Here is a 23,614-nt window from a genome sequence, read left to right as displayed (position 1 = left end):
CTCTGGGAGGAGGCGTGTGCGTGGCCTGGGGACGATGTTCTCTGTCCTGAGGCCGGCACGCAGGGGCAGCTTCCCTGCTGAAGAGTCGCACTGCAGAGGCCACCTGCCTGATGCGCATGCTCAGGTCCCCTCGCTCAGCCGGCTTCGCCATTTCACCTCGAACGTCACATCCTTGCTAATGGGAGAAGCAGCCCCACTCAAGAGTCGGCTTATTTTTTCTTTCCAGCAGTTTCTAAGGTTAATTTTATATTTCCAAAACTTAAAAAAACACTACAAACCAAAACTGCTCATTTCAACAAATATTAACCCAAATGAAATAACTTCCTTGGCTTTAAATTCTGGTTTATTATTTTCATTTTTTACTTTTGAGAAGACTGTGTGTATATTTTAAGCTGTCTATTTAGATCTGAAAAGTGGATTGAAAATTGCATTCTTTTTTAAAAAAATTCTTGGTTCAGAAACATATTCTGTGGTAAAAAAACAGATCTGTAGTTGTTAGAGTTCTCAAAAAATAAACATTGTATTCATGCTTTAGTGTGCTTTAAATTTTTTGGCTAAGTTAATTGTCGAGCTAATTTTGTAAGTCATATGCTATGCAGATTTTTTAAGTTATTCAAATATATGCAGCTACTGTTGAAAAAATACTTTTATATAAGTGGAAATTGTCTTTAGTTTTTAGTTTAAGCTGCATCCCGTCATCATTTAATTTTATTCATGCAATTCTAGTCATTTAAAGTAGATAGATGGTACAATCATTTTGGGCTCTAAAAATAATATACAGTTCAAAGACTATTGACAAATGAGATATTGGTTATTATATAATGTATACAAATCAGTGAGTCCTCCAAAGTTACTTTAAGATCATCAGTATTATTATAGATGGAATTCACTGTGATGGCTTTTCAGGTGAGAGCTCGTAGACCAGTGTTTCTCTTATCCTGAAGATCTGTCGTGTTAGGGGCGCAGAACTGAATAGGAGTAATGAGAATGTTTTACTGACCCTTCTCCCTAAGCCCACGGCCACCGTTGTTCTCACTCATAGAGGAGAACAGAGTTGGAAGGATGTTTGTAATTTCATTCATTTAATTTATGCCATCAATTTTTCTTTGGTGAAAACATATGTATAAAAATGTGGTGTATAGTCCTTAAATGACCAAAGTTAAATTTTGTATGACGGGAGGAAAGTTTATCACACTTCATCATTATCTGAGCAGAGGAGCTTCAGGTTTTCTGTCTGCACCTTCTAAACCAGGAGAACGAACACGTATGCTATGATGCTGTGTTGGGTGCATAGTCTGCCTGAGATTACTATACCTAGTTTGCTGAGGCCTTGCTGGGGTTCTTTCAGTAGATTTTACTATTTGATTTTCTGATAGAGAAATCACAAATTCCTTAATTTTGTTTCTAAACAGGAGATGGGGGGAGAGAGAAGTCTAATTTTCTAAGCTGTGAAAAATTGATGCATAAAATAAGTGATTTTGAAAAATAAATACTGTACAATAGCATTAGGACTATAGCAAAAGAAATTACTTTTAAAGGAAAAACGTCAGTCTTACTTCAGTAGGATTGTGATAAAAATGAAATATTTAACTCCCCAACACAGTATTTTTGTAGCAGTTTGCCTTTAGGCAAACTAAAATTCTGTAAACTTGAATTTTTATTTTACTTTAGGGAAATTAAATTTTTTCTTAATGATGAAGTGTTCTCAAAGAAGTTTCAATGATTTTTTTCCCCTAAAACCCAGAAAACTAGATTTTAAAAATAGAAGTATTTCCTGGACAAGTTATGATTTGTTGCTGTTTCTTTCATATATAGTAGAAAATTATAGTTCTCTCGTGGATGTATCTGAAATTTGCTCACTGGGGCACTGTGTAGCAGAGGATGCTTCAACTACCCATTTCGTAAGACTTTTCACAATGGTGTAACTTCTTCTTCCCTTAATTTTGACCATAGACCCACAGGATGAAAATAAAATTGGAATTGATGGGATTCAGCAGTTCTGTGAGGATCTAAGCCTGGATCCCACCAGTGTCAGCGCTTTGGTTATAGCCTGGAAATTCAGGGCAGCGACTCAATGTGAATTTAGCAAAAAGGAGTTTGTGGATGGCATGACAGAGCTTGGGTGAGTAAATTGGTCTCAGTTAAATTTTTTCAGATTGGAAGATACTTTCCATGTTAATTGTTTTTCAACACCCTGTAAAATTAGTTTCATATCAATTCATGTTCTTTGTGTAGCTTACAAATTCTTACACATCTGCACTTTTAAGACTTTGTTTTCCTTTTAAATTCCAGTTAAAGTTTTACTTAATATTTTTATTCAGGTTAATCCCTTTTGTAACTTATTTTCTTCTTTTAAATTTTTTCCCTTGCAGTTCTGAAATGACAGTAGATCTCATGGTGTTTTTGTTTGTTTGTTTGTTTTCAGCCATCAATTTATTTCCTAATACTATGTACTAAATGTATAATTTATTGTGTTGCTATATTAAACACTAATAAACTCATTTTATTTTATTTGCTTGTAACACTCTGTTCTACCTACTGGGTTGGGATAAAGGCTTCATTAATGACTTAAGATGTTTCTCACTTGGTCGGATAAGTCAGAGAAGTAAATGAAAGCACATAACATGTCTTTAACCATTAAGTTATTAAACTGTTTTTGAGGTGGTGTAAGAGCCAGCTTGCCTGACTTGCTGATATGCTGGTATTTCAGTGCTGACAACTTAAACTAGCTTATTTTTAGCTGCTGAAGGAGCTTGAAAGCCTAAGGCTAACGTGGTCTTACGGGATGTGCTTACAGCATCCCAGGGAAAATAGAGCGCTTGTTGTTTCCACAAAACTGATGAATCTGTCACGTTTATCAGCCTCATCTGTTGAGGTGATAAACTCTACAAGAACTTCTTTATTTCTATTAATGTCTTATATTCCTGGTGGTTGTATAATACCACCCAAATGAAAGATATCAGTAGGACTTCGTGCTCTTTGCACCTGGGAGAGCCTGCAGGAGTCCCCAGTACTGTCAGAATGGAAAACACCTATTAACGAAGCCTTCACTTGGCATTGTACTACATTATCCCATCTGTTAAAATCTCCCCAAAATGGAGATTTTGGAAGTAAGTGCTTGTAGAAACACTTACTGGCATTTCTTAGACATTATCTAGAAATATGTTGTACAAGTAAATTTTTTAAATTCATGTCCATTATCCTATTAAGTGTCATAACTTAAAAAAAAACATGTTTTAAAGATTTTCAGAGTGAATCTTCCCAAAATGTGTTAGGTAATTTCATGCCGTCTTATATGGAGCACAGTCGTGCACCAAATAACGTTCCGGTCAATGGCAGACTGCATGTAGGATGGTGGTCCCATAAGATAAGTACCGTACAGCCTCAGTGTGTAGCAGGCTGAACCAGCTAGGTTTGTGTAAGTGCACTCTGTGATGTTTACATGGTGATGACGTCGCCTAACAACTCATTTCTCAGCACGTGTCCCATCATGAGGTGATGCATGACCGTACACAGAATGTAATTTAAGGTTACAAGTGGATGGCGTTAGTGGTACTGCTCTCCACATCTCACAGGGCACTGAAGGTAAAAGCATTGGTAAATATTGAAGTGCTGCAGACTGAAGTCTTGTTAATGTGTCAGGAAACCGTTGTAGAGATAACCTCAGTGCTTGGAGGGCTGTGAAGAACTATGTGCCTCTAGTCTAAGTATCACTCAACTTTTAAAAAACACTTTGGCATTGTGTCTGCTCTATTATTTTTTCACACTTTTTCTGGGCTTCTACTTCTTAACAGTGATTAGAGGGCCTGCATTTAACAGTGAATCCTACATCCGTTCATTGAGGCGTGAGGATTCTTAAGTAAACTGAGCAAATTTATAAAACACTTTATCTTTGTAGAAATAAAGAAATTGACTGTATGTGTGGATCTGTTTCTGGATTCTCTGTTGCACTCCATGGGTCTTTTTATCTGTCCTTATTGCAACACTGCATAGTCTTGACTATTGTAACCTGAGAGTAAGTCTTGAATTGTCGTGAAGTCTTCCTACTTTGTTCATCTGTTTCAAGATCATTAGTCAATATTTATTATTTAAATGGGGGAAAGAAGAGTCTTTTCAACAAACGATGCTGAAACAACTGGGTAAACATGAAACAAAAGTAACCTCCATCCCCACATACCATACATAAAAATTAATTTGGGCTAGATTATAGCCCTGTGCCAGAAACTTAAAACTGTAAAGTTCTAGACAAAACATAGAAAAATGTCCTTGCGACCTTGGGTTAAGCAACACTTTAGAGGAGACATAAAAAGCATTAGGCATAAAGGAAAAAATTGGACTTCATCAAAGTTAAAAACTTCTGCTTGTCGAAAGATACTATTAAAATGAAAAAGATAAAACAGTAAGAGAAAATATTTGCTTTCTCTCTGTATATATTGTAATCACTATAAAAATAGAAGAATGTATAATTTCTAAATAATAGAGTGGGGAATAAAGTAATAAATTCAATCCAAAAGAATGCAAGAAAAAAAAGAACACAAGGAAAAATTAATTTAAAGGCAGGATAGATGGAAAGCATGTGATAAAATTGAGGATTTAAACCCAAGTATACCAAGCATTTACATAATTACATTAAATATAAGTGAACTAAATGTTCACAATTATAGAGATAATGAGGGACATTTCATAATGATAAAAGGTTTATTTCACCAGGAAGGCAATAGTTTATTTAAAGAAAAAATAAATATTATAAAGGGAAAGATACAATTCTATGATCAAAGTGGAGAATTCTTACACATATCTTACCAACTGATAGAATGAGCAGATGAAAAATCAGTAAGGAAATAGAAGATTTGGACAACACAACAAATGGCCTAATGGGCATATTTAGAACATTGCCTTCAGTGTTGAAGAATACATATTCTTTTCAAAAAGACACATGGAACATTTATAAATATTGACCATAAACTGGGCGTAAAGTAAGTTGCAACAATTTCAAAGGATTGGAATGATACAGAGAATGTTTTCTGACTAGAATACAGTTAAGATAGGAACATAACAAAGATAACTAGATAGTTTGAAATGTGTGTGGATATTGTATACCTCTGAATAACTCTTGGGTTGAGGAAGGTTACAGAGGAAATTAGAAAATATTTTGAATGATGAAGAAAATACTACATAGGAAAACCTACAGGATTTAGCTTTTTAAGTGCATATTTTAGGAAGAAGAAAAGGTTGAAAATCAGTAAGCAAAGCATCCATCTCAAGAAGCAGGAAATTAAACTCAGAATGTAGACGAAGGAATTAATTTTTTTTAAACAGGCAGTAATTCAATGAAATAGAAAAGAAGTTGTCAGTAGAAAGAATCCATAAAGCCAGAAACTTATTTGAAAAGATTCATAAAAGTAATAAATAGCAAACAACCAGTATAGAATGAAAAGAAGGACATCACTGTAGACCTTACAGACTTGGAAAGATGACTGTGTTATAAACAGCTTTATACCAGTGAATTTGAAAACCTAAATGAAGTGGAGAAATTCTTTTAAAAATACAACTTACTAAAATGCCTACATGAAGAAATGGTTCTTTAACTCTTGAAAAATTTGAACTCGTAATTTAAAAATCTTTTCCAAGAGAAAATTCGTGGCCAGGTTTGGCTCATAGTACATCATACCAAACTTTTAATGAAGAGAATAACACCAATTGTACACAGCCTTCTCCTGAGAAGAGAGGGAGAAACACTCCCTAGTTTGTTTTGAAGCCAGCACAACCTGGCTAACAAAACCTAGAAAGAACATTTTGAGAATGGAAAATTAGAGGCCACTGTCAGTCATCAGAATAAAAAGATGCATAAGATGAACATAAGAAGCAAAAATCCTAAGCAGATTATTAGCAAACTAAATCCAGCCCTAAAAACAAATCAAATGAAAAACCAGGATAATTTATCATGACAAAATTTGTTATAGTCCAGGAATGCAAGATTTGTTTAACGTTACAAAGGCAATCAATGTAATTTATCAGTAATAAGAGGAGAGAGGGCAAGGAAGATTATCTCAGTGCGTAAAATGGGTTTGATAAAATTCAGTTCCATTCATGATTTTTTAAAAAAGAGAGAACTCATAGCAAACCAAGAATAAAAGGGACAGGCCTTAATCTGGCCCCAACCCCCACCCCCACCAGTTCTACAGCACTCAGTGTGCTTACTGGAACCTGCATGCTTGCCTCTGTTCAACATTGAGCAGGGGGTCGTAGCTAGTCCAATCTACAGGTAAAATATTAGGATCAAGAAGTGGGTTTAGCCAGATTGCAGGACCCAAGGTCAGCAAAACAAAAGTTGGTCAGATTTCAGAACACTGAATGCAACAATGCAACAAAATGGTGAATTATAAAAATATATGTCATTTTCAGTAGCGTCAAAAATACACAACACCTAAGATAAGTATACTTAAAGATGTGTGCTACCTTCATAGAGAAAATAAGCCACCAAGAGACAGCAAACCCAAGGAAATGGAGAAATATACTTCATTTATAGGTTGAAACGCTCAGCGTTTTATCCCTAAATTTATCTATACGTTTAGTGATCTCAGTCCAAACCCCACTAAGTAGTAGATTTATGAATGTGTAATTTGACAAGCAGATTTAAAGTTTGTATGAAAACAATGGTTGAGAGTAGCCAACAATTCATAAAGAAAAAGAAGAGGGCGGGGAGATTTGCTCCACCAGATAATCAGGACTTCTCAAGCTGCAGTGATTAAGACTACACGGTACTGAGTGTCGGAATAGTCCATAGACCAGGGGAACAGAGTGGGGAGCCTAGAAGAGTCCATGGACCAGGGGACAGAATGGGGAGCCTAGAAGAGTCCATAGACCAGGGGGACAGAGTGGGGAGCCTAGAATAGTCCATGGACCAGGGGACAGAGTGGGGAGCCTAGAAGAGTCCATGGACCAGGGGGACAAAGTGGGGAGCCTAGAAGAGTCCATAGACCAGGGGACAGAGTGGGGAGCCTAGAAGAGTCCATAGACCAGGGGGACAGAGTGGGGAGCCTAGAATAGTCCATAGACCAGGGGGACAGAGTGGGGAGCCTAGAAGAGTCCATGGACCAGGGGGACAAAGTGGGGAGCCTAGAAGAGTCCATAGACCAGGGGACAGAGTGGGGAGCCTAGAAGAGTCCATAGACCAGGGGGACAGAGTGGGGAGCCTAGAATAGTCCATAGACCAGGGGAACAAAATGGGGAGCGTAGAAGCAAACGCATGTGTTCAGGTAGGTTTGATTTATGGCAAAGGTGGCAACCAGAGAGAGGTGGAGAAAGGACATCTTTTCCGTAAATGGTCTGGGGAGAATTGGCTGGTCATACAGAAAAAATCATCTTGATCCCTACCTCACACTGCATAGACATCAGTTCCAAGTAGATTGCAGATCTCAATGTGAAAGGCTAAAGCCAGAAGCCTCTGGAAGATAATGTAGGAGAGCATGGCCATGCAGTACGGAAAGCTTCAAAATGTCACCCAAAAACCCCATAAAGAGGAAGACTGATGAGCGTCCATACTGATGATCAGGAAACACCATCCAGGGAGGGAGCGGGCAGCACACAGGCTGGGAGAGAGCACTTTAATGTACTCAGCTGACTAAGACTTATATCCCTAGCATGGGAAGATTTCCTACAAAACAGTAAGAAAAAGATAACCTAATTGAAAATGGGCAAGATTGAACGAGCACTTCACGAAACCATTTCCAGATGGCCAGTGAAAACACGAGGTGCGCGGTCTCGTTCACTGGGGAAGTGCAGGTTAAGACGACAAAGGAACAGACCCTCACAGGCCACTCAGAATGGCTAAGATAAGACACAGTCGCACATATAGTGGAAATGAGGCAGCAGGAACTCTGGGCACTGCTGGTGGGGTGTGCAGTGGGACAGCGACTCCACAAACGGTTGGATGCGACTGAGGAAGCTGCAGGTGCATGGTCCCTGCGACCCAGCCATCCGCTCTTGGGTGTGTGCCTAACAGCACATTCACCTGGCTGCCCGGGTACACACAGAGACATTCTCTACAACACTTTGTAACTAGAAAACTGGAAACAGCCAAAATATATGTCATCAGTAGGATATATAAACTCTAAAACATGAATAGAGTGGAATGCTATATGGCACTGAAAATGAACCAGCCAGAGCTACACATGTGAGCACGAGTGAACCTCACGGACACAATGTTAGCACAGAAGGCCAGACACAGAATAATATACACTGTTTGTTCCCATTTATAAAAGTCAAAACCAGGGAAAACTAACCTACGCTCTCCAGGAGTGCTCGTCAGGGTGACAGAGGCATAAAGCAGAGTAAAAGGTGACCGCATGGAGGAAGAGGCCCTGGTGGGCAAAAGGTGCCGCTGCTGGCCCATCCTCGATGTGGGGCTGTGCTCGTGCACCACGACGGGCCCTGTGTGAGCATGGCCTTGCTGGCCTGGCAGGTGCTGGCCACTCCAGGCGTCCCCATTGTCCTTCCTCAGCCCCGCTTCACTGGGGCGCGAGGACAAGTGCGTGTTACTTTTATTTGCTTCCTTGCTTCAGTGGAAATAAAAAAGACAAGTTTTATGTTTTTCTGTTCTAGATTTTTGCTTTACAGGCTTTTTAATGTTCTTAAAGGTTCTTGACTTTTTGGAAGAAAATCCAATTTTAGGGCAATAGTTGTGTCTATCACACTTGGATATTCAAAATCTGACCTGCTATAATGCAGAGACCGCCGGGTACAGTAGCTTCCATGCAGCAGGGGTCTTCTCCCCCTGTGGGACAGAACAGAGCTGGCAGAGCGGCTCAGTTCGCGGAGTCCCTGAGGAAATGGGGTCTTTCCTTCTTGCCACTCGGCCGTCTCAGGCACTGGCCTGTGCATGATCAGAGCTGCACGGTTAAACCGTGCCTGTCTTCCAGCCCACACAGAGGAGGGCACGCAGTTCTGGTGTTTTCTTTTAGTGACAGCTTTATTGAAATATAGTTCACATACGGTACAATCTGCCCACTTAAAGTCTACACATCGTCACAATCAGTTTTAGAGCATTTCGAGTGCTCGGCCAGAGAAAGGGGCCCACAAGAGCTGCACCTCCCTGCTCTTAGCCCTGAGCCTCAGGCTGCACCACATTGCGGGGGAGCCGGGAGCTGCCCGGGCCTGGGAGGCGCATCTGCCACTGTCACACAGCACTGTCTCTCGTCGCAGGTGCGACAGCACAGACAAGCTGAAAGCCCTTCTGCCAAGACTGGAGCAAGAGCTTAAGGACGCAGTGAAGTTCAAGGATTTTTATCAGTTCACCTTTTCCTTTGCCAAGAACCCCGGGCAGAAAGGTTTAGGTGAGTATAGAATCCAGGTTTGTAAGACGCCACGTCTCGGTGAGACTGTACGTGGACACCATCAGCAGGATTCTCCTCCTGCCTGCTCTGCTCTCCTTCTGCTGGTTTCTTGTTCTCTCCACTGGTTTCCTCCACGTGCAGATGGAGTAGGTTTAGCACTGCATGCTTGAACACCTCAACCAGTAGTCACTCGCGACTTTTAGGTTAAAATATTTACATTTTGAAACGTAAACTAATTTGCTGTCTATTCTCTCGCATTGATATCTGGTTGACTGATGGGTTGGAGAAGTCACTAGTTGATACGGACGTTGGAGTGTGTGATCCGGCCGATGCTGTGGTGGAGACTGGCCGGCTGACATCAGTCCTGTCGCAGTCTGGAGATTTGGAGTCGCCTTACCTGAAACCCGTTCTTGTGTGCATTGAGTTACGTTGTAGCGCTTCTTTCAGAGCTGTGTGGTTTTGCCAGGCTATAACTCGTGTATTACTGTATATGGTACATTTGGAAAATTCTTTAACTTAGTTTTCTTTGGGTTTTTGGTTCATTTGAGTGTTTTATTCTGCTTATTTTCATGTTTTGCCCGTAAGGACTACACAGTTTATTTCTGTCGTCTTCTTTCCAAACATCAGTCTGTGTTGACCTGCACTTGGTACCTAATGTAACAAACCTATGTTTAGTTCAGTAAAATCTCTTACAGGCTTGGAGAGAGGAATTACGTGGTCTATTAGAAAGTATGTTTTGAGGAAAGGTTCTTGAAAATAAAAGCAATATTATAAATGACCAAAATTAGGTAGGAAGCACAAATGGGGCTTGAAAATCCTCAGGTAGAAAAATCCACTTCACATGTGCTTTCAGATGCTGACTTCACTCGTGCATGTGGGCAGGTGTGTGTGTGGAGACATTCCTGTCCCTTCTGTCCCTCTGACACTGTCCTGTCCTTCTCCTGTAACAGATCAAGCACAGGCGCACATCGAGGCGGCAGGCTCTGCTGCATCAGATAAGGGACGGGGCTTGGGCTCCCCTGCGTGGGATCAGGGACGGGGCGGGGGCTCCCCTATCTCAGATCGGGGACAGGGCGTAGGCTCCCCTGCTTCGGGTCAGGGATGGGCCAGGCTCTCCTGTCTCAGTCAGTGATGTGGGTGGCTGTCTTTTCTCAAGCACTGTTCCCGTTCCCTGGCAGGGGTGGTTCCTCTGTTTCCTCCTGTGTGCTGTCTGTTTCCAGCGTTGGCCTGTTGCACTGTGGTGAGTCTCCCATCAGACCCCTCTCTGGGCTGGTTGGCCAGAACGAGTTTCTCGCCCGCGTGCCGCCTCAGGGACCCTGCAGCTGCCGCGTCAGGAGTGATGAGGCTTCTGCCTTGAGGGTCCGTTCAGGAACTCTCGTGAACAAATCTGCTTAAAACTTGGGAAGGTGGCAGCGAGGGGCTGCTGAGGAAGTGTGGGTGTGTGTTTCCCTGTTCGAGAAGGCGGGTGGCAGATGGAGCCTGCCTGTGTGTGGAGGCGCAGTGGCAAGGGTCCCACAGCAGGGGCCACACACATCCCGCCTGCTCGTGAGGCAGAGGGCTGAGGTCACGTGGGACGTCGAGGCATTCGGGAGAGCTATTCTGACGTGTTTGTGTGTGAGGACAGCACTGGCTTCCCCGTTTGGCCTCATGCCAGCAAAGGGTCTGGTCTCATGAGAGTCCAGCCTGAAAGGAGAGGAGAGTCCACGCTGGACACCGAGCATGGGCAGCAGAAGAGCCAGCTGGTGCCAGGCCTGCTGGGTTTTGTCCAACTCCCCCTCACAGAGACCAGCCCGTGGTAGACGACTGGGAGAAGGACAGCAGGGGGCCCTGGGCGTGACCCCTCGCCTGCCCCAGTGCTCAGGTGGCCTCTCTGGCCCACGACTCCCATCGGGCATCATGTCGCCCGGGGAAGAGCTGCCCGCGCTTCCAGGGGGACCTTGAGGAGACCAGACTGAGACACTGGCGGCAGGACCTGGTTAAACTAGAACTTCAGGTGATCCCGCTGTGTGAGTGCAGACGGGAGAGTTGGACTTACAGAGTTGTGTCCCTGGGAAAATTTAAATGCTTGGCATACCTTAAAAAGAAAGAACTCAGGGGCCAGCCTGGTGGCGCAGCAGTTAAGTGCACACATTCCGCTCCGGTGGCCCTGGGTTGGCCAGTTCGAATCCCGGATGCAGACCTAGGCACTGCTCATCAAGCCATGCTGTGGCAGGCGTCCCACATACAAAGTACAGGAAGAAGGGCACGGATGTTAGCTCAGGGCCAGTCTTCCTCAGCAAAAAGAGGAGGATTGGCGGCAGATGTTAGCTCAAAAACAAACAAAAACAAAACTCTTGCAGTATTACTCAGCAGAAGGAATGAAATTGGAGTGGAGTGTTAGCAGCCATCCTGGCGCGCTTCCTCAGCTAGTCTTCAGACACAGGACTGGCCTCGACAGCCAGTGTGGCTTTCGTTTGTAGGGGCTGCTTCTGTCTTTTACGTTGTTACTGAAAAGAAAGCTGGAAACTGCCGCTTGCCCAGCACCCAAGGAGTGGCAGCCAGGTGCTCTCGTCTGACCCACATGTGGCATTACCTCCATTTTGTAAGCAGGGAAACTGCAGCTGAGGCGTGAACACAGGCCATGGCGGTGGGGTCTGGAGCCCAGCCTCTCCTGTCCACTGTGTTCACACCTCCCTAGTGGGCAGCTCACGTGGGCTGAGAGCCCAAGGGAGCCAGGGCCTGGGGTGCACTGGGAGTCTGCAGGCACAGGAGAGAGCCACACACATGTCTCAAGGTCTCGCTGTCATGGGCCTGCAGGGAAAGGTGGGACCCCAGAGTAGGATCAGCTGTCTTGGCCCCGTACGTCCGCTCCCAGCCCTCCACCTGCCCCAGCGCTCCTGCCTTCCGGGGCTATCTCTCCGTGCCCCGCTGGCCTGCACGTTCTCCGCTCGTCTTCACCTGCTCGGGACCCTCCAGGACCCACCATTCTCCCTGCATCTTCCATTTTGTATTATTCGATCTCAACATACTTGCTTCATACTATGTGTATGTATTGTATGAGCAAAATATATTATAATTTTAAACCTCCTAAAATATTCAGTCTGTTTCAACACAAATGACTTCTGAGTTTTTCAAAGCAACAAACATTGGCAAAAAATAGTGATTTCCTCCTGTGATTTCGCTGCATCGGGTGTGTCAAGGTGGGAACCTTTTTGAAGTGACGTGCTGCATCACTCACTCCTGTGTGTGGTCAGGAAAAGCTTTCCTGCTGTCTCCAGATGCTGCCGTATGTCCTGGCTGGTGTACGTCCCCTGGTGTGTGTGCCGTGTGTCCTGGCTGGTGCATGTCCCCTGGGGTGTGTGCCGTGTGTCCTGGCTGGTGCACGTCCCCTGGGGTGTGTGCCGTGTGTCCTGGCTGGTGCATGTCCCCTGGTGCGTGTGCCGTGTGTCCTGGCTGGTGCACGTCCCCTGGGGTGTGTGCCGTGTGTCCTGGCTGGTGCATGTCCCCTGGGGTGTGTGCCGTGTGTCCTGGCTGGTGCACGTCCCCTGGGGTGTGTGCCGTGTGTCCTGGCTGGTGCATGTCCCCTGGGGTGTGTGCTGTGTGTCCTGGCTGGTGCATGTCCCCTGGGGTGTGTGCCGTGTGTCCTGGCTGGTGCATGTCCCCTGGGGTGTGTGCCGTGTGTCCTGACTGGTGCATATCCCCTGGTGCGTGTGCCGTGTGTCCTGACAGGTGCACATCCCCTGGGGTGTGTGCCGTGTGTCCTGGCTGGTGCACGTCCCCTGGGGTGTGTGCCGTGTGTCCTGGCTGGTGCACGTCCCCTGGGGTGTGTGCCGTATGTCCTGGCTGGTGTACGTCCCCTGGGGTGTGTGCCGTGTGTCCTGGCTGGTGCACGTCCCCTGGGGTGTGTGCCGTGTGTCCTGGCTGGTGCACGTCCCCTGGGGTGTGTGCCGTGTGTCCTGACAGGTGCACATCCCCTGGGGTGTGTGCCGTGTGTCCTGGCTGGTGCACGTCCCCTGGTGTGTGTGCCGTGTGTCCTGGCTGGTGCACGTCCCCTGGTGTGTGTGCCGTGTGTCCTGGCTGGTGCACGTCCCCTGGGGTGTGTGCCGTGTGTCCTGACAGGTGCACATCCCCTGGGGTGTGTGCCGTGTGTCCTGGCTGGTGCACGTCCCCTGGTGTGTGTGCTGTGTGTCCTGGCTGGTGCACGTCCCCTGGTGTGTGTGCCGTGTGTCCTGGCTGGTGCACGTCCCCTGGGGTGTGTGCCGTGTGTCCTGGCTGGTGCACGTCCCCTGGGGTGTGTGCCATGTGTCCTGGCCGGTGCATGTCCCCTAGTGGGCAGGCCCAGTCTTAAGGCAGATTACAGGGCTTGAGTCAGTCAGTGGGCAAGCGTGTGACTTGGTTGTGGTGGCTGTCAACAGTCAGTTGTCAGGTGTGTCATCCTGCCTTGAGTGTGACGCTCTTCTGAAGATGTCAGCCATGAGCTTGCTCTCACTGGGCAGAGTAGGTCATTGGGAGACCAGGCACCGTGTTCAGCTCCTCACTTCCCTGCCCTGCCCCACCCAGGGATAACCCTGCATCCCGGAGCCATGGCCACTGACAGCACGTCCCACCTCAGCTTTGTGTTTTTATGGTCTTTCCACCTGTGAAGGTGTTTCTCTTCAAGATTCTCGTGTCTGTCTGGAGGAGCTGCCCCTCCGCTCTCCTTTCCTGTGATGGACACTGCCATCTCCACGGCCCCAGGCTTAGGTGGCCGCGAGTTGAAGCAGAATGGGGTGAGGATCGACGTTAGAGGAGCCATGCCTCTGGGAGGCACCGTCTGTGAAAGGGACGGGCCGCCAGCGAAGGGAGGCATGCCCAAGGCCATCTCGTCGTGGACCTCGCTGCAGCACCGTCCTGCGTCGCCTGCACAGCCGCCTTGTGTCAGAAGCTCTTAGGCTGCTAACTCCTGGTTTGCTTAACACTATAAGCGAGTTTTCTATTTTAATTATGTCAGGAAGACTAGGAAAAATGAATAAGGTGTTATTAGCTCAGACACCCATAAAGTATAAGTCGGAGGCGTGATCGTGCTGACGGACAGAGTGGCTGCGTAACTGTCCACATGGACGTGAAGGACCACATCAGGCTGTTACTTGGGGGTCAGACGGCTGGCAGCCGAGTCTGGGGCTTGCATGCACTCGCGTTCCGTCTTTCGGGAATTCTGCAGGTGCCTTTGCTGTCTTGGGTCAGACCTCACCTCTGGCCGGGACGCTGGCACTGCCACAGCTCACAGCCTGGCTTCATGGACCATCGAGGGTGGCCTTCTGGTCCTGTCACTTCCTTTCTGTTTGTTATTTGGATAATCCTGTAAGGAAATGCTTCCCGTCTTCTAGTGTCTCGCTTCCCAGGGGCACAGTTCATTTAGGGAGGGCAGGATAAATGCTGGATTCTTTGCCCTTTCCTAACAGTGGTCATGATAATGAGTTGTTTCCCTAGCATCCTTTGAAAAGGACTTGCTGGTGTTTATTTTTATTGTATCGTTGTGAACTCACGGATCTAAATGCATATGAGGGTTTCAATCGGTGCATTTCTGCCCCTTGTTGAAGTTCAGGTTGTCCTGTCTGTAGCCGGGGGGTCCCTTTGGGTTGGTGCATCCTTTTGATGTGACCCGGGAGGGCTTGGCTGCCTCGCTGTCTGCCAGGACAGGCCGTTGGAAGCTCATTGTGTGCAATTAAATTAAAGCCTCCTTTAGTTTGGACCTTGATAACCCGTAACTATCATCAGTGTTCTCGAGAAAACGTTACGGGTCTCTTCTAGAAACTAACAGATAGGCACCAGCATCACGGTACTGAAGAAGCTTTGAGTTGGGCTCACTCAGCGTTCTTGGGGTGTCTCAGGAAGACTTGCCCGCTTAGCAAGGACGGGCACCACGTTCCTGGCAAGTGGTTCTCTCTGCCGTGAATATTATTTCTTCTTATGCTGCCTTTTCTTTTTTGACTTCTCTCCATTTCCTGGTTTCCCCTAAGTAATAGTCACCCAAACAGAAATATCACTTTCCATGCCTTTCTAAAATTTGGCTAATTCAGGTCTGAGTGTAATTATTATACTTCAACAGCAAGATTTAGGTAATGCTTTACTTTGGAGCAGTTTAATTCTTTTTTCTTTTTTTAAAGATTGGCACCTGGGCTAACAACTGTTGCCAATCTTCCTTTTTTTTTTTAAGGATTGGCACCTGGGCTAACAACTGTTGCCAATCTTTTTTTTTTTTATCTGCTTTATCTCCCCAAACCCCGCCTGTACACAGTTGTATATCTTAGTTGCATGTCCTTCTAGTTGTGGGATGTGGGGCCGCCTCAACGTAGCCTGACGAGTGGTGCCATGTCCGCGCCCAGGATCTGAACCCTGGGCCGCCGCAGCGGAGCGCGCGAACTTAACCACTGGGCCACGGAGCCGGCCCCCAGTTTAATTCTTAGAGCCTTATTTAGCTTCATTTTTCAAAGTGATAATTAGTCTGATCCAAATTTTAAAATAATGACAGTTATTCTTTGTTGTTATTAAATGGTTACCAGGAAAGGGCACCTTGAAATATTAGTAAATGGTAGTACGATATTCTTTCTTTCTGTTTCATTCTGTAACTTTAATATTGTTAGTATAACTTAGGATAATTAAGTTTCTGCTGGAAATAATTACTTGATTTTATTGATATTTTGTAATCTATGGGATTCCTTAATGTTGAAATGCGAATGTTTGAGAAGGGTTAGCATTTCATTTAACTTTATGTGTAGGTGTTGTTTTAAGAACTTTTATCTTGTAATGCCAAGTTAACCTGCCAGAAATGGAAAAGTATTGAGGAAATTTTCTCAAAGTTACACTTTACCTTAGTTCCTTGCACAGCAGGGTCTGCAGACCCGCACATCAGCACATCTGGGGGCCAGAATTGCAGATTCTCAGGTGGCAACCCAGACCCCTATTCAGGTTAGTAATTGCTACATAACAAAGTACCTCAAAACTTAGTGGCTTTAAACAAGGATCATTTTTTTTTTAACTTTTTTCAGGAAGATTAGCACTGAGCTAACTGCTGCCAGTCCTCCTCTTTTTGCTGAGGAAGACTGGCCCTGAGCTAACATCTGTGCCCATCTTCCTCTGCTTTATATGTGGGATGCCTGCCACAGCATGGCTTGCCAAGTGGTGCCACGTCCACACCTGGGATCTGAACCGGCGAACCCTCGGGCGCTGAAGCAGAACGTGCACACTTAACCGCTGCCCCACCAGCCGGGCCAAAGGATCGCTTTTTATCGCTCGGATCCCATGGGTCGGGGTGTGGGCGGGGCTCAGCTCTTCTGTTCCAATGGTGTCAGCTCAGACATTCAGGATGTTTCAGCTGGCGGCTGGTCTAGGTTGAAACGCCAGGAGGGACTTGCGCGAGGGGCTGATGCCTTTGTGCTCCTTCTCTTGGCTCCCATGGCTTCTTGCAGCGTGGTGGCCTCAGGCCGGAAGGGTGCTGCTGCAGAGGCCGCGGTGCTCCAAGCAGGGGAGACAGGAGCCGAGTATGTCTGAAGGCTCCGCCCTGGAAATCCTCCAGCATCACTTCTGTTTGTCACATTCAACACAGTTTTTTAAAAATTTTTATTGAGATAATGATAGTTTACAGCCTTGTGGAATGTCAGCTGTACATTATTGTCTGTCAGTCCTGTTGTAGGTGCACCACTTCCCCCTTTGTGGCCCCCCCCTTCCCCTGGGAGCCACTAGTCAGTTCTCTTTGTCCACATGTTTAAATTCCCCATATGAGTGGAGTCATACAGAGATTGTCCTTCTCTATCTGGCTTATTTCACTTAACATAATACCCTCAAGGTCCATCCATGTTGTTGTGAATGGGACGATTTTATTGTTTTTTATGGCTAAGTAGTAGTCTATTGTATATATATACCGCCTCTTCTTTATCCAGTCATGAGTCGATGGGCATTTAGGTTGCTTCCACGTCTTGGCTATCGTGAATAGTGCTGCGCTGAACATAGGGGTGCATGGGACTTTTGGAATTGCTGGTTTCAAGTTCTTTGGGTAGATACCCAGCAGTGGGATGGCTGGGTAATATGGTATTTCTATTTTTAATTTTTTCAACACATATTTTTAATTCCATAGTAACTTCCAAAAGGGTGTAAATTAGAGTGTAATTGATTACCCAGTTTAAACATTCATTTTCTTTCTCCATGAATATTTCAAAGAAATTCAGTATGAGGATAAGGAATGTTTTGAACCATTTTTGCAATTCAGAGCTTAATGTGTTTAGCCTCTATTTTAAATGGATTTGCCTTAGAATCAGGCAGCAGAAAAGGTAAAGTTTACAGTTTATCCTATAATTCCTTTACTGAGAAAAAATAATCTATTTTATGTCTATAGATAATTAAGTAAGATGTTTATCAAAATCATTCACTAGAGTAGTAGAACAGTTATTGATTTTGGTTCTTTGCTTCATGAGATTGAGAGACTCTGAAATTGTACTGAAGAAAATATTAGCCTCTTCAGGGAAGCGATTAGATTGAGCATTTCAAGTACTTCACACTCTATTTTAGATGGCTTTTTGAACGCTTTTAAAAGAAAGAAGGATGAATGATTTTATGACGACAAACCAAAAGTAGAACAATTGAATTTACAATTTCCAAAGTGTGTTACATGCTCTGTCTTCTGAAGGATTAAACATAAATTAAAGAGGTTGATAGAGGTGTTCCTGTAGTTCTAGAAAGAGCATAGGCAGCCGTGGAAAAGGGTCAGAACAAGAGACCTGTCCTTCATTTCCTTCAGGTTTGTGTGTCTGTGTGTGTGTGATTGTGTACTGTGTTGTTTTATGTCAGATTATTCTGTAGCCTGTACTTAACTGGTAGTCATCCTAATAAAGAAGATAATTAAAGCTATTTGACTCTTTGTTTTAATGCAAGAAGCTTAGCATAGTTTCATACTGGCGGGAGTCTGGAATCAGTGGGCTTTGAGAAATCTTGATTTTTGAGGAAGTAAAGTTTCATGATAATTAGCTAATTTTCATCTGCCTGAAGATCCTTTTTTGACAGAAGGGGCATCTTCATCATCTAATTCTAAATGAAGCATCACAAACATAAATTTTAAATAGTGATACCTTCTTCTAAACATGTTCTTACTCAGGAGATAAGACTTTTCAGAGGTTATTGGGCAGAAAACAGCTGCTGTAAAGCTTCTTTGCGTAGCCGCCAGAGCACCTGCTGTCCTTGCTCTCAGTTCTCCAGTTCTGTCGTTTTGAGTTGTGTTGTTGTTATTTTGCAAATGGCTAAGTCCATCAGGACAACATTCAACATTTTTACATGGGTGATACTAAACGTTGAAAGTGCATACATTCGCTTTTAGTCGTGTTGTTTGCAGACACACAGATCAGGAACTCTCTAAGAAAGGTTTCTAGGATGAAACTAGCCCAGAAGTTACCAGATTAACTATCCAATATAAAACTGTATTTTTCTTTCCTCCCCAGGATTACCTCCATTTGTCAGTGTGAGACTTTGCATCATTACGATGAGTTGAGTATAGATTTCAGTTAATGTTAGCAGGACAAGACTAACCACCTTAGCATTACACGGCGGGCCCCCTAGGTAAGGTTCCGCCAGCCCTTCCGGCCTCTCAGTTCCTTGAAACTTTCTGACCATTTGTCTCTTTCTGATGAAGACTGCAGGGTGTTTAAGATGGGAAGTCTGTAACAGACCTTAAACACACAGGGGGCGCAGGCATTTTATTTAGAGTTGGTTGTTACACAGGTGTCTCTTTTGCTTATCCAATTTTAACAGTGATCCACCCCGGAAATCTCAGGTGAGAGCTCCGACTTTCATAAATTCTGTCCAAGTGGGACCAAACAAGATGTAGGTGAAACTCTTCTGAAAAGTGTTTTCTTGGTATTTTTCATTTAAAAGAATCTGTCACCTTAAGTATTTATTCATCTGCTTTTCGCGTTAGTTTATCTGACATGTATACATAAACGTGTAGTTAGATATTGTTGTAACTGTTCTTTTATCGTCTAAAAGTGGAGAGCACCATTCACCGTGATTTGAGGTGGTCAGTTGTGAGAAGTAAGCTCCTCAGCCCCTTTAGGTGCTTGCTCATCAAGCGTATAGAAAGAACTAGATGTTAAACTTCGTGGGCAGAGAAGAAATCAGTATTCCAAAATCATGCATCGGGATAATATTCTAATGCAGCCTAAACTCACGTTCCTATTCCATTAAAACGCAGTTTCAGAGGGAGCCCTGCAGCGGGGGTCTGCACCGAGTGTGGGGGGCTGCTGCCTGGCGGTCGGGGAGAATGCGGACACTGACATGGGTTAAGAGCCAGTCTCGATTTGTCAAGATCCTGCATCAGTGAAAGTGCTCTTCCCTGAATGTGCTCGTTTCTCTTGACTCCGCTTGGAGAAATTCAAGTCCTTAAAAAGCTTCTGTGGTTGGCTTCTGAATCCGATTCTGTTTTAATGGCGAGACAGGTCCGTTTGAAAAGCACTGTACCCCTTCCTTTCTAAACAAGTTGTTTAGCTTGTAGTTCGGCCCTTAGAAAGCACATTGGCCTATTTCTAAGAAATAAGTGATATACATTAATAGTATGTAAGTTGGTTCAGGTTTAAGGGAAGCTGGATGTGTATGAAAATAAGTCTTCAAAGCTGATTAATTAGGTGATAATTATTTACATGTTCAAATAAAGTAATAGACAACTTTTTTAAAAGGCATTTTCCAAGTTATAAAATTAGATTACATACAACTTTGGAACAGTTCCGTAAGGATTAGGCCTCTTATGACGCTTGGGTAAGACTGCTGAGTTTTATTAAGCAAGTGTATATCAATGTGCTAAGATAAGTGGTCATCTTTTGTGCATGGAAAAAGAAATTGGGATTTATTAACTGTTCTTTCTCTTTTTTTGCCAGATTTAGAAATGGCTATTGCATATTGGAATTTAGTATTATCTGGAAGGTTTAAATTTTTAGATCTGTGGAACACCTTTCTGTTGGTAAGTGTCCTGCTTCTTGCCGTGTGCACAGCGTGAAGGCAGGGGTGGGGGCTCGTCAGGTGGCGTGGCTGTACATATGTCTAGCCAAAGTGGTAGACGTGGTGTGGTGGTAGATGGAAGGCCCACCCAGAGATCCAGGGAGCCCCCAGGTTGCTGCGCGGCTTTGCCGCCAGCAGAACGCACAGCCACCGAGCTTCAGGCAGGCTGCCTGGGGCTGGCCCACAGTGGCTCAAGGCAGCCACGCACAGCTCCTTCTGGGCGGGGTTTCAGATATCTGCTGCAGACCTTGGCAGCCACCCGTTTATCACCTTTTCTGAGGAACCCGAACTACTTCTGCACTTCCTCTGAGAAAGTACCCATACCACACGTCTGTCGGCTGATAGGGTTCCAAGTCTGGACGGCGTCCCATTGTCAGTGGAAGCCCGCCGCTGTGTGTGCTCGTAGTCATGCCATCTGAAAACGTACTTCACGGTGCTCAGGAGGAAAGGAGCGGTCAGCAGGCCCTGGGGAGCGAGTCCTCTGTGCTGGAGGCAGGCATTCCGGTCGTGCCTGGCCTTGCTAGCCAGACGGCTCTTCCTGGCGTGAATTGTGGGAAGCAGGGGCAGCTGTGGGCTGTTTGAAGTGCACGGGGTACAGCCTGACTCCAGCTGGACAGCCCTGCGCTGGCGGCTGTGCCCAGAGCCCCGGGGTCCCGTCCATGGCGCATGGGCCGGTCGTCACGCGGCACAGGCCCTTTGCTGAGAGCAGGGTCTCAGGCCCTCCTGGGAGCAGGTGGGGAGGCCTGGATTCACTCCAGCAGGTCGTAGGGGCTCGGCTCCAGCACTCAAAGGTTTCATGGCAGACGTTCCCAAGACAATCTCCACACACGTGCACAAGAGGAGCAGGGGCGCTCCCACCTCACTGTGAGAGCAGCACACGGGGACACCAGGCGCCTGGCAGTAGAGGGCAGGACAGGAATGCAGAGCGCGGAGCAGTGAGGTGCCCGAGTCTCGTTACACACCTCGCTCGGGATCCGTTTAACACAGTGTGCGGGGAAGACACAAGTTGCAGAGGATGATGTATGATGTAGTAGCGGTTAGATAAATGTTGTGAGGCGTGAGACAAGCTTTTAAGTCGTTGATGAATCTGTGCGCATGTGCTGTGTGTGCAGAGACGGGCGTGGGAGTGACGGAGGCCGTCAGGAGGGGAGACAGGGCCGTGCTGGGTGTGCAGGGACGGGCGTGGGAGTGCTGGAGGCAGGGAGATGAGACCGTCAGGAGGTGTGGAGACAAGGGCTGGGGGTTTCGGCTTTCCTTCTTCAGCTCTGTGTTACTCTCCAGGTTTTTGGTAAATCTGAAATACTGAATAACAAAGAAATTTTTACAAAATTGTCCCATCCCACCCCAAGATCTACCTGGTATATAGAAAAATAAATGTCTCGAAATGCAGCTTACCTGTTTTCCTCAGTGTTTCTGAGCTGTTGGGGTCGAGTGGGGATTCACACTGTCCTCCTGTTTGACTGAAACAGGAGTTATTATCTCTGTATGTTAGATCTTTGGTTTTATTTTTTTAAATATTTACTTTCTATATTTGCTCATTGGCATTGTGTAGCCCCCCACGCTTGTCCCGAGCACTATTATTTATTTGCTTGTTTGAAAATTGTAATACTCAAAGCAGTAAATAAATCAATTCTCCCCAATTTTATATACACATTTTACATAGTTCCTGTTAAAATCCATGCAGGATTTTTTATAGATATTGGCAAGATTATTCTAAAATTTATGTGAAAAGGCAAAGATACTAGAATAGCTAAAACAATCTTGAAAAAAGAAGAAAGTGGGAGAAATCAGTCTACCTGATGTCAAACTATAGCTACAGTAATCAAGATTGTGTGTTACTGGTACAGGGATAGGCACAGAGATCAATGGAAAAGAATAGAGAGCCCATAAGCAGACACAAACATATCCAATTGATTTTTTTAATAAAAGTGCCAAAGAAGTTCAATGGAGGAAAGAAATTTTCAACTTATGATGTTGAAGCAAGTGAACAGCCATATCCAAGAAAAATGGACATTTAAGTCTCACACTTTGTACAAAAATTAATTTAAAATGGATCACAAACATAAATGTAAAATGTTAAACTATAAAAGTTTTATAGTTTAAAAGTATAAAGTATAAAAGTATAGTATAAAAAGAAAAGAAGCATAGGACAAAGTTTTTGATACGTAAAGCCAGGAGTTCTTAGACTTAACACCAAAAGCACAGTCCGTATTTTTTTTTTATTGAGTTAATGATAGGTTACAATCTTGTGAAATTTCAGTTGTACATTATTGTCTGTCATTCGTGTTGTAGGTGCACCACTTCACCCTTGGTGCCCACCCCCCACCCCACCTTTCCCCTGGTAGCCACTAATCTGTTCTCTTTGTCCACATTTTTAAATTCCTCATATGAGTGGAGTCATACACAGATTATCCTTCTCTAACTGGCTTATTTCACTTAACATAATTCTCTCAAGGTCCATCCATGTTGTTGCAAATGGAATGATTTTGTTCTGTTTTGCAGCTGAGTACTATTCCATTGTATATATGTACCACATCTTCTTTATCCATTCGTCTGTTGATAGGCACTTAGGTTGCTTCCACGTCTTGGCTATTGTAAATAATGCTGCAATAAACATTGGGGTGCATGGGACTTTTGGGATTGCTGACTTCAGGCTCTTTGGATAAATACCCAATAGTGGGATGGCTGGATCGTATGGTAGTTCTACTTTTAATTTTTTGAGGGATCTCCATACTGTTTTCCATAGTGGCTGCACCAGTTTGCATTCCCACCAGCAGTGTATGAGGGTTCCATTCTTTCCACAACCTCTCCAACATTTGTTACTATTAGATTTAGATATTTTTGGCATTCTAATGGGTGTAAGGTGATATCTTAGTGTAGTTTTGATTTTCATTTCCCTGATGATCAGCGATGATGAGCATCTTTTCATGTGCCTATTGGCCATCCGTATATCTTATTTAGAGAAATGTCTGTTCATGTCTCCAGCCCATCTTTTGATCTGGTTGTTTGATTTTTTGTTGTTGAGTTGTGAGAGTTCTTTATATATTATGGTTATTAAGCCTTTGTCAGATATATGACTTACAAATATTTTTTCCAAGTTAGTGGGTTGTTTTTTTGTTTCAATCCTGTTTTCATTTGCCTTAAAGAAGCTCTTTAGTCTGATGAAGTCCCATTTGTTTATTCTTTCTATTGTTTCCCTTCTCTGAGAAGACATGGTGTCCGAAAAGTTCCTTTTAATACTGATGTCAAAGAGTGTACTGCCTACGTTTGCTTCCAGAAGCCTT

The 23,614-nt window shown here is 44.6% G+C and overlaps 1 protein-coding gene across 1 annotated transcript in view; it reads left to right on the top strand.

Moving 5' to 3' along the window:
• DCUN1D2 (defective in cullin neddylation 1 domain containing 2) overlaps positions 1-23,614 on the top strand; it is a 34,236-nt gene that overhangs the window by 5,853 nt on the left and 4,769 nt on the right. The window contains 3 exon segments of the mRNA XM_014867921.3: positions 1,954-2,122; positions 9,205-9,335; positions 20,210-20,292. Coding sequence (XP_014723407.3) covers positions 1,954-2,122; positions 9,205-9,335; positions 20,210-20,292 — 383 coding nt within the window.

Source organism: Equus asinus, chromosome 11 (assembly GCF_041296235.1).
Source record: "Equus asinus isolate D_3611 breed Donkey chromosome 11, EquAss-T2T_v2, whole genome shotgun sequence".
NCBI lineage: Eukaryota > Metazoa > Chordata > Mammalia > Perissodactyla > Equidae > Equus > Equus asinus.
Note: the sequence above shows the minus strand (reverse complement) of the source record. Positions and strands in the feature narration are given on the sequence as shown.